This window comes from Acanthisitta chloris, unplaced genomic scaffold, assembly GCF_000695815.1.
Source record: "Acanthisitta chloris isolate BGI_N310 unplaced genomic scaffold, ASM69581v1 scaffold27670, whole genome shotgun sequence".
NCBI classification, from domain to species: Eukaryota; Metazoa; Chordata; class Aves; order Passeriformes; family Acanthisittidae; genus Acanthisitta; species Acanthisitta chloris.
The window spans coordinates 1-11,288 of NW_008652636.1; the positions used below are offsets into that span (position 1 = coordinate 1).

Here is an 11,288-nt window from a genome sequence, read left to right on the forward strand (position 1 = left end):
GTCCCGACCCTCTGCCCTGGGCAGGGAGGCAGAGCGTGTGGAGGGGTTGGAATGGAGCTTAAGAGATCGTCGAGCCTCAACCGCGTGCCCTGGGTGGGGATACCACCCACCAGAACAGGTTGCTCAAGGCCTCATCCAACCTGGCTTTGAACACTGCCAGGGTTGGGGCAGCCACAGCGTCCCTGGGCAATCTATGCCAGTGTCTCACCACCCTCACAGGAAAAAGCTTCTTCCTAGTTTTAATTTATCCTCATTATTCCTTGCCCTGTCACTGCAGTTCCTACCCAAGAGTCCCTCTGCAGCTTCCCTGGAGCCCCTTCAGATCCTGTCAGGGTGCTCTGGTCAGGTTGCTCTGAGGTCTCCACACAACCTTCTCCAGTTTGAACAGCCCCAACTCTCTCAGCCTGTCTTTGTAGGGAAGATGCTTTAGTTCTCTGATTAGCTTCGTGACTCACTGTGCTTCTCCTTCTCCCCCCTCACAGGTGGCCATGGCGACGGGGCAGGTGCTATTCCATCGCTTCTTCTACTCCAAGTCCTTTGTCAAGCACAGCTTCGAGGTGAGCCGGGGCCGGGTGGGGGTGTCTCTTAGCCTCGGGGTGTGATTTATGCCGCTTAGCGATGTGACTGGCCGCGATCGCTTTCTCATAACAGCCCCGGGGGTTTCCTTTCAGATTGTTGCCATGGCCTGCATCAATCTCGCGTCCAAAATCGAGGAGGCTCCTCGGAGGATAAGGGACGTGATCAACGTGTTCCACCACTTGCGGCAGTTAAGAGCCAAAAGGTAAGATCAGCTTCGTTAAACGGACCTAAGCACCTCTTTAACCACTAATGTGCGCTGCAGTTTGCAGGTCACAGTATTTTTCCAGGCTAAGTTCAACGACCTAAGGTTGAGAAGGGAGAGCTGGTTGGCTGCTGTGTAGGCAGTACAGTGCAACCCTGACTGCTGCTGCTGTTGTGCACTTGGTAGACCTGTTCTGTTACTTATATAGCAACAAACCATGAGTGCTGCTCCTAGCTGTAGGACCATGGTTGTAGTTTTAGGTCTGTTGGTTGATTTTTATTTTTTTTTGATGTCTTGTAGTCACTGAAAGGTAGTTGTAGGTATTGAGTAGCCAGTTAGTGGGTTGGTGTGTGTTTTCTCCAGGCTTTTAACCGTGTTCACTAGCCTTAATGCTTTTCTCTTGTTAGTGTGTGGTTGTGGTGCCAACAGAGCTTCAGTTAACACAAGAAGCAGCTGAACTTTGAGTGGTGTTAGTGTTACCTTCTAGAACAAGCCATTCTAGAAAGCACCTGGAAAAAAGGTCTGGTTTGGCCTGCAGCATGTGCAGCTTTAATGAGGGAGAATGTGCAAGTGAGTCTTGGAGGCTGAAGGCAGCTTTGACTGATATTTAAGTGATACTTGTGGTGTTGGTGGTGCTGAGTGCCTGTGCAGGGAGTGTGAGCTGACCTGGGCTGGGAGTGCCTAATGCTGCTGCTTTGTGTGTGCAGTGTTTGTTTCCATGTGTAAAGCAAATTAATGGTGTACTGAAAGGATCAAGGAGTTGCTATTAAACCCCAAATCCCCTTAATTCTGCCAGGCAGCTGTGTTAGAGCCTGAGGCTGAAGCCTTCAGTGGCTGATTGCTTAATGTGTGAGGTACTCCTGAGTTACAAAAGGGATTTGTTTCCAGCTAGGTTAAATTCACACTATTTCTCTGCTCTGTGTCACCAGGTCACAGCAGGAGTTGAACCTTAAGTGTTGTGTAACCTTTTCTGGGAAATAGAGTAGAATTCCCTTAGGGAAACCGTTTGGTGGTGTCTTTATCCTGTGCTGCTGGGGAAGTTAAAGCTTTGGCTTTTACTGCCGTGTGTCTTCCCAGTTACTTTTAGGAACTAGGAAAAAGAGTCAGTGTTGCATGTTGGAACTTAGCTTTGTTCTTCTTGGTTTTCAAGTTGTTATCCCTGAGGAGTTGTGTGGAGTTGTGCTGGGTGTGAATCCAGAGGGATTGCGTTGCCCAGCCCTGCTGAGGGAATCTGGTTGGAGTTCTTGAAGCAGGTCCAGTGATTAGTAACGTTTTGGCCTCTGTCCAGGTAGCGAAGGTTAATTAATCATCTGCTTTGCTTTTCGTTGCAATGAGAACACAGATTAGATTCTTTGGTGCTGTGTGGAGGATCAGAGAGACTGAACTTAACCTGTGAATTTGAATCCTTGCAGCTAGCCTGTTCCAAATCACAGCTTGTGCATGTGCCACGGTGCCTAGGCTGCACCGTGGGGAGCAATGCTGCACTGCTGCCCATTACTGTCGGGACAGATGGGTATTGCCCTGCGATTCCCAGAGAATCTGCATGACATTCACCTTAAAAATGCTGCAGTCTGACATTCAGACTTGCCACCCCCTTTGTTTTTCTTTTAGCAGGCAGGATGTAAACGTTTTTCTGTGCTTTTTACAAGCTGACAAAGTCCCTCACCTGTACACGCTATTAACTTCAACTCTTTTTTCCCTTGCAACCGACTATACAGCGACCAGCTACATTTACCAAAGCCTGGGTGATGTGGAGTGGTACATAAAGATGAAGCTGTCGTCATGGCAACAGTGAGTGAAGTATGGAAAATCCCCAAGGAGAAGCCAGTGCTCTGAGAATAGGTCACTGGAACCGGGGGACTAACAGGTTGGCCGCTGGTGAACCATTTGGAAGAACTCCTGTATCTTGTTATAAGCTTTTTTCTTTGCTGTCCAGGTTTTTAGAACACTAGCTTAACCTTTTGTTGTTGTTGTTGTTGTTGTTTGATTTTTGTTTTTTGACCTGAAGCTAACACTTAGGCTGTAGTTAGTGTCTCACACACAGCCCAGAACTCAAAGTCTCAGGCTGCTGTACTTTTCTTTTCTAGTCTGTTAACTGAAGCTCTTAACCTACGCACCAATTTTTGAGTAGTTTTGGGTAGGCTTTGCTTTCTTTCTTAACCAGTTTTGGATTCTTAGTTCCACTTTGTGGCTGTGTATAACTGCAGTTTGAATTGACAGTAAAACATTCCCGAGGGTGTGGAAGTCTTGAACCTGTACATTGCTGTCAATGCTGATGTAAGCAGTCCCTGCTATGTACTTGTCTGCAGAACTGGAAATTGCATTGGAATTTCTTTTTGTGAGACATGTAGTCCACTGAGGAGGTATTTCTGAGTAAGAAAAAGCTAAAACCAAGTGTTTTGAACAAGCATATTTTTCTTTTTGGGTCTCTGATGAGCAAATGTGATGTAGAACTGCATGTAAAATGTTTGTGTGCATGGAGAAAAGCTCAAACTGTGGGGAAACTACTGTGAAAAACTGTGTGCCAAAACATCTGTGTTCTGAGCAAAGTGCAACTGTTGTTTAACTTGTAGAATGTAGTTTGAAGTGATTTTATTTCTCTCAAATGTGCCTGAAAGCTGCAGCAAGTCCTTATGAGACCTGAACCAAATATGTCATGCTGTAACCTTACATGTGTTGGTCTGAGACACTCAGCTGTTCTCACTGGTGTTGCAGCACACAGGTCCATGCAGTGGGGTTGGAAGTGGCTGCATTGGTGGTACAACACTTAGTGCTCTCCAAACTCTCCTACAAACCTGTGCTACTTACAGTCTTGGAGACAAGTAGAGAACTCTTGTTCTTTCTCTGACCAGCATAACTAATCTGTGGTCTTTGACATGAGATGCTGATGTTCTGCTGTACTTGCCAGGAGTACTTTGCTCATTATGAACAACACACTATTAGTCATCCCAAAGACACCACAGTTCAATATTCCATCAAACGAAGCTGCAGCTGCATTGGGAACTTAGGTCTCATTTTTCAGAAGGGTTAAAAAAAGGATATTTGTGATTTATTTGCTGTTACAAACAGATTACTATGTGTGTTAATATTTTTGGGTTGTTCCACAATCTAAATCCCAATCCAGTTTTGCATTTAAGTGTTGGGCACTGTGTGTGCTGTTCTTAAGGATGTTGTCTGGCCTGGAGCTCTAGTGCTGATCTGTAAGAACAGCTCCAAAGTCAGAGTTTGCACTAGGCCTTGGCCATACAGGGCTTGAAGCTTATATTTTATATATAAGCTCATGAACTGTTTTTCTCTGGTCTGTTACTTGGACCTAAAACAATTCTTGGGACTGAGAATTAAGTGCAGCAAATGCAGTAGCAAAGTTCCCCTTTTTTATTTGTAGAAAGCTAAGATGTTTTCCAAAGGGAAATAAATCTGTTTACAGCTTGTAAGTAATTGTTTACCAACACTTTGGAGTTTCTGGCAGAAGTGCTAAGGTGGTGAAGCTTAAAACAGCCCCTGACTTTCGCCAGCAATAAAGTGCAGCAAAGCACTGAAATCTGCAGGTGTTGATTTTTCCCTGAGTGGGCTGTGCTGGTCTTCATTTCTGGAAATCCTGTCTGGATGAACCGATGTTTCCCATGGCTGGTAGATCTCTAGAACTCGTGACCAGAGTAAAGCAAAGACACTGTGGGTGTTGAGCTGGGACAACAGAGTAAAGCACATTTCAGATGCTGAGCTTCCTCTTGCTTTGCTGTTGAACATGTACAAAGTATGAATTGTTTGTGCTGATCCTGTGGAGGGACAGTGAAAGCTTAACATGCAGTCAGGCTCACAGCCTGTCCTGCAGCACTGGACTTCCATAGCTTGCAGGGACACATGGAAGATAAGCTGTTGGATGGTCCCATGCAGTCATGTTGTCCCACTTGATTTTTTTATAGACTGGAAGTCATAGCTGTCCTAACTGTCTGATCCAGGATTCCTCACCTCTGATAAAGTGTTCTACTCCCAGGATAAGCTGAGCCTGGACATCTAAACCTGCTCTGGATGATGCTTTACAGATCCTGCTAATGCCAGTGATCTCTAGATAAAATCATGTGAGGAGATGTTGTTATAAACACCAGTGTCATTGGTTGAAATTAACTCAGTTTCACTGATGGAAGAACTCAGCTTGGTTCTTCCACTCTCCTACTCCAGAGTACTGTGTTCAGGCTGCCTGGGGAGTGTCCAGATAAAATCAGCCTCTCACTGAAGAAATTACCTTAAAGGAGCTTGAAAAGTTCTTGGATTTCAGTTAATTTGTCAATTATAATCAATATAACCATCCAAACAAAAACTCCCCTATTCTGCCTGGGTTATACCGAGCTGGAATGACACTTTGTAAACCTGCCCTGAGGAGAGGAACCTTTAACTAGAGATGCTCCTTGTGTGTAACATGGCAAACCAGGAGCAGTAAGGATAGTACTGGAGTTGTAGGTCCTTTCTGGCACCAGGAGGCTGCAGTAGTTCATTCCAGCCCCTCTGGGAGCTGCTCCAAGTGGTGGTTATCCAGCATGACGCTGTAACTAGTGAAGTGGCTGATGTGTCCTTTGCCAGTGACCATCAGCACCCTTCCGGGTGGCTGCAGGAGTCATGGCATCAACTGGAATATTGCAGTTGCGAACTCCTTGTTTAGCCTCAGCATTAAATTGGCCCTTTCTTCCTGTGGTGGGAACTGAGTTCTTTTGAGTGTTTTTTCTGCTCTGTGACCTCTCAGGGAAGAGAAGTGAGAATTCCTCTCATGAAACTTGCAAGGTAGCAGTGAAATATTTTTGTATGATGAAACAGAAGTCGTATTTAAATCTACTTCGCATTGTTTTTCCTTGTGAAGGTAATGTGAAATAAATTTGTTGCCAGTGCTTGGGGTGTACTAGGTGTATCATACACAGACTGTGGTTTATTGGAGCAGAACTGGCTGCAAAATCATTGTTCTGCATTGGAAAGCAAGTAGAATGTGTGAGGCACATTACAGGGAGAAAGCTGGTCTGTCTTCTGGAGGAAGTGGATTAAAATACCCAACATGGAATGCTAAAACGTCAGCCTAAGCACAGACAGCATGAAGTGGAGTGTGACCCTCGTGCATAAAGTGTATATCAAGTTAGTTCAGTTAAAAGTGCTCTGGAGTGTTCAGGGGTTCGATTTGGAAGGAATTAGGACAGCACTGAAGTTTGAAATGTTTGTGGAATGAGCTCTTGTTTGGCAGATGCAGCTAGCGGCAGGGCTATCCATGATATCCACTGGTGAGGGCTGCAGAGTCCCAGGCACATCTGTCACTGTTCCAGAGGTGAAATTCTGGTCTTCACTCAGCTGTTGGTCTGTCACAGAGCCAGGGCTGTCTTCTCTGAAGGCTGAACAACCTTCTCTTCCACTGCATAGGAAACTGCAATTCCTAAAGCACGAGGTGCTACTTTAACATCAGCACAAACCCTGTTGTGGCTTATTTCTGCTTTGCAGGCCTGGAGGTAGTTGTGTCACACTCCTTCCCCCTCTGCAAGCTGACTTCTTCTAGCACCTGGAGCAGTTTGCACACACAGCAGCAGCAGCAGCAGGTTATTTTTGATCTTAGCCATCTAATCTGTAGCTAGGCAAAAGCAGCAACCTAACTAGTTCATCTAAACTTGGACAGCACAAGATTAATGCTTAAACTTGCTTGCAGGAGTTGCAAACCGGTTTCTGTTGCCATTAGTTGGTTGGAAGGGAAAAGAGAGTTGCCTTGACTTTTGGATATGCAAAACAGTTTTGATTTTATTTCTTGCAAACTATAGGACTCCAAGCCCCCTGATACTTGATCAGAACTACATAAACACCAAAAATCAAGTAATCAAAGCAGAAAGGAGGGTACTGAAGGAGTTGGGATTTTGTGTTCATGTCAAGCATCCTCATAAGGTAAGTTCTCAACAGTAATATCCTTGTAACTATTGCTCTACCTTGATGGCACCACTGGGAGCTGTGGAACGGGAAACACAGGTGTCACAGTGACCTGGATTCTTCTCTTGATTCCTCCTGGAGTTGTTTCTAATGTTTTTGCCAAAGTACTTGGGTCAACAGTCACGTTGACCTTGGTAGGAATTGCTTCCCTGGGAGAGGTTAAGGGTGACTGGGTTTGGGGATCCTAGGAAAGGGGTAAAATAAGGGCTTGTCTGAATGGGTTTGGTTGACATGGGAGTGTGTGCTCGGAAAAGGAGGAGCCTCCATATATTTATATAGTTGCTTCCTCACTGTTGCTTTACATATTAAAACTGAGTCTTTTTTTTCTCTCTTTTTTTCCCTCCTCCTTATCCCTCAGATTATTGTTATGTACTTACAAGTCTTAGAATGTGAACGTAATCAGACCCTGGTACAGACAGCCTGGTAAGTTGTTTTTTTCCATCCTTTTCCTAGCCAGGAAAATAGTAGCAGAAATAACAAGCCTGCAGATGGGTGTGCAGAGCTCTGAGATGTAAGTTACTGCCCAGGCAATGCTTTGGGGCTTGTTTCTGCTTACTATTTTCATGGCTTGATTCCAGCATAGCCGTGGAGAACTCAATTTAACTTTGTTCTTTTTTCTACTCTTTAATTAAAGGGTAGTCCCTGCTGGTAAGTCATAGAGCTCTGCAGCTCAGCCCTGACCTGGGGATGGCTGCCCTCCTCCTGCCACAACCCAGTGCAGCTCTCAGCCGAGGTCACTGACGTGCTCCATGTCCAGCAGCACCTCCTAGTTCTGCCTGGGTGTCCAAGGATTTGTATCTTTGTTTCCAGAAGTACCTGTAACCACTGTTTCTGACTGTCTGTGTTGCCTAGCTATTGTATGCTGTAGTTTGTGTGAGGGACACATGGGGTAGAGTTTTGCCAGCCTTGATTTAGTTGGTTTAACATTGGCTAAACTTGATTTTAAAGCAAAAAGAGGATTACAGTGCATGCAGCATGTTAGCAGCCAGCCTGGGCATGGGGTTGGTAGAGTCAATACTGACTGACTGCTGTTCTTCTCTCTCCTGTTGTAGCTTGGGAACTTAGAAATCCACGGAGGTCTCTGCTGTCTCCTGTAGCTCTTGGCATGTGTTGCTTGGTAGTGCCACCCTTGTGCAAGGACAAAGCTGGGGGCACTTGGGGACCCATGACTAACTTGCAGGCCTCTTTCCAACACTCAGTGAGCACATTGGATGCATCTCTGTGGCTGAAGTTAATGTTGCTCCAGGCACACCAAGTGTAAATGCAGTCAGTATGTTAGGGACTTTGTAGGTTGACTTAGCCTCTGGAAAAGGGAAAGTGGCAATACAGTGATTTCCTACTTGCACTAAGCCTTAAGTACATCGAGTTTTAAATCCAAACGTCTTGATGGTTAAGGCAAATAGCTGGACAGATGTTAGCTTGTGAACACTTAACAGTGCAACTTAACCTAGGATGTAGCCATTACACACTACTCAGACTTATTACTACAGGTTTACTTGCACTGAGGTTACAGACAGTGCAAACTGCTACACAAATGACACATGTAAGCATCAAATCATGTGAAAGAAACCAAATGTTTGATAGGAGAATAGAAAAAATAATAAAGTCAATTGAGTCTCCAGTGTTGTTATCCTCTGAAAAGGAGTAAACTAGAGATCCAACCTTTGCTACTGTGGTTTTCCAGGAATTACATGAATGACAGCCTTCGGACAAACGTGTTCGTTCGCTTCCAGCCCGAGACTATTGCCTGTGCTTGCATTTACCTCGCTGCTAGAGCTCTGCAGGTGAGCAGTTCTCTCTCTGCACTCACCTACTTTCCAGAAAATCAGTGAAAATACTAAAAGCAAATGCTTGGGCTTTGTTTTTTCTCTATTATTAAGCCTTTTCTTGTTTCATTTTCAGATTCCGCTGCCTACTCGTCCTCACTGGTTCCTGCTCTTTGGTACCACAGAAGAGGAGATTCAGGAGATCTGCTTGACAACTCTTAAGCTTTATACCAGAAAGAAGGTAAGTTTGAGGTGTTTGTGTTTCCTGCGCCATGCTCAGTGCTGAGTTGTGGTTGTCCAAAGATTTTGGGAACACCTCCATACAAAGCTGCTAGTGGGAAAGGCTCCTCTGAGAGGGATGAGAACGCATTGTGGAAATTACATTACTGGGCAGAGGATGAAAACATAATTGAGTGTTTTCCAGAAATGAGATAAAAAATAGGAATTACATCAGTTCAGCCTCTTACTCATTGTTCCTTTCACAGCCCAATTATGAATTTCTGGATAAAGAAGTAGAGAAGAGGAAGATGGCACTACAGGAAGCTAAACTGAAGGCAAAAGGTTTAAACCCAGATGGAACTCCTGCACTCTCAACACTGGGTGGCTTTTCTCCTGCATCTAAACCATGTAAGTTGGTTTTCTGAATACAAATCTGTTTGGTAAGTAAGTAAATCTGTGCCCCAAGGTGGTAAAAAAAAGAAGATTTGCTTCTTGGGCTGTTAGACAGCTTAGGCTTTCTCAGAGAACTAAGCAGCAAGGCAAATGTTGCTTTCTTTTAATTGAAAAACTATTTGAAGACCTTGAAATCACAGACTGGAAAGAAAAGGGGTGCTGTGCACTTCCACAGATGGGAGGGGGGATATATTGGTGATGCACACCTTAAGGGAATGGTGTAATGAAGCAGCAGTTGTTTGTTACTGTGGTGTGAGGACACTCTGGGCTTAATTTGCGGGTGTTGCAATAGCCTTCCTGGCTCCTGTGGCAGCAGGTATGTCTGAAAACTGCTTTCTCTGCCTTTTTCGTGTCCTTGGCAGCTGTTCAGCGTGATGAGGGCAGACAGCTTGTGGGAGGAAACGGGGGAGAGACAGTCACAGCCCTGTCTGGCAGCAGAGGGAATAAATTGCTGTAACATAGCTTGAACCAATCAATCTGTCTGAACTCTGGTGCCACCAAGAACTGTTAGTTTGGTCTTGGTGCTTTTACCTTTTGATGCTGCTTTAGATCTGTGAACTACCAGAGATCTCAAGGCTGTCCCAAGCCTTGATCCAGTGATGGTGGTCAAGCAGAAGGCATAGGCCCTTGTTTGTAGCTGGCTCTGCAGGAACTCCATAACACATAAAGCAGCATTGGTAGCAATTAGTTCTCCTGAAGAATTTGAGTTTCCAGAGGCCTCTGAGCTGGCAAGTGGGCATTGCTCACTGAACAATGTGTTTTCTTCATTCTGTGAGGTGGGAGCTGAGGTTGGAAGAGTTTGACAGCAAGAGCTCTGATAGACTTAGCCCTTCCATGAGGGTGAATTCATCTCTGGGCTGTCATGTCTGTAGAGACAGATTGACTGCTAAACTAAACAAATTTTGGTTATTCATTATATCTGTGTCTTTGATATTTAATATGTAATTTTGCTGTGCGGTCTTAATCCTTTCTGTAGCATTGGAAATTAACTGTTAGGGTAACAAGTTCTATATTTGTGGGCCATAAGGGCAGCTTTTATGTTAAACCTTTGGGACCCTGACGAGGGACATTCCAGGTGGGCCTGACTGCATGGTGTGAAGGTCACAGTGCTCTTCTTCCTCCTCTCTGGTTTCAGACTATGTGTCCCTGTAAACATCCCACTCCAGGAGTGAACTATAAATGGGAGTTTATACCCATTTAGTGCAAATAAAGGTGTGCAAAGGATGTACAGTAAAATAGCTAATTTTGAATTTTAACGTAATTCTTAGCTTCCCCGAGAGAAGTCAAAACTGAAGAGAAGTCTCCAGTGTCCGTGAATACCAAAACCATTAAGAAGGAGCCAGAGGAGAGGCAGCAAGCTTCAAAGAGCCCTTACAATGGGTAAGTACAAGTCTCCTCCTCATGAGGAGAATACTCAAGTTTCCAGACCTCAAGCGTCTCACTTACTCCTCCAAGAGGAGAATACTCCATGGTTTCAGCTGAAGTACAGTGAGCTCCTACCAAGCTCCTTCATGGGAGTCAGGAGTGCCTCAGGAGTGTAACTCTGGTTTGCTTTTCCCCCCTGAAGGATGAGAAAAGAAAGCAAGAGGAGCCGCAGCAGCAGGAGTGCCAGTCGGTCCCGCTCGAGGACAAAGTCACGCTCGCGCTCCCACACCCCGCGGCGGCAGTGAGTAGGGGCTGGACTGGCTGGGGTTGGGGGTTGTGTTTTCCTCATAGATCTCTAAATTTGGGCTGTTTCAGCAGGCCTTCTCACTTCTGAGAGTTGGGCACTCCAGGTACTTTGTAGATGCTTGGCACAAGCTCCTAAGTGCTGGCCAGCACAAGGGGGAGACTTGGCTTGGCTCTTAGTTCTCGACGTGGAGTGGTTCTCTTGGTGACTGTGCCCTAAGTAGTTCAAGCTGTAAAAGCTTTGCTGTAAAATGGAAGCTTCAGACTGTCCTAACTGCACACATACCCAAGGAGTGTGCTCTGGGCTGGCCCTGCTTGGGCAGGGAGATTGGACCAGATGACCCACTCTGTTCCCTTCCAGCCTAACTGATTCTGTGGTTCTGAGGCTGGGGTGGGTGGGGTAGTCTTGACTTGTAGGATAGTCCTCACGAGGATCTCATTACAAACGGGAG

At 45.4% G+C, this 11,288-nt stretch overlaps 1 protein-coding gene across 1 annotated transcript; it reads left to right on the forward strand.

Annotated features, from left to right (window-relative positions):
* Positions 1–482: 482 nt before the first annotated feature.
* CCNL1 (cyclin L1) lies at positions 483–10,834 on the forward strand (the record flags this gene model as incomplete). Its single annotated transcript, XM_009078034.1, has 9 exons — positions 483–557; positions 672–781; positions 6,568–6,688; positions 7,089–7,153; positions 8,415–8,514; positions 8,633–8,737; positions 8,982–9,123; positions 10,437–10,548; positions 10,736–10,834. Coding segments are annotated over 9 exons (929 nt in total), but the record flags the coding sequence as incomplete, so codon positions are not given.
* Positions 10,835–11,288: the final 454 nt, after the last annotated feature.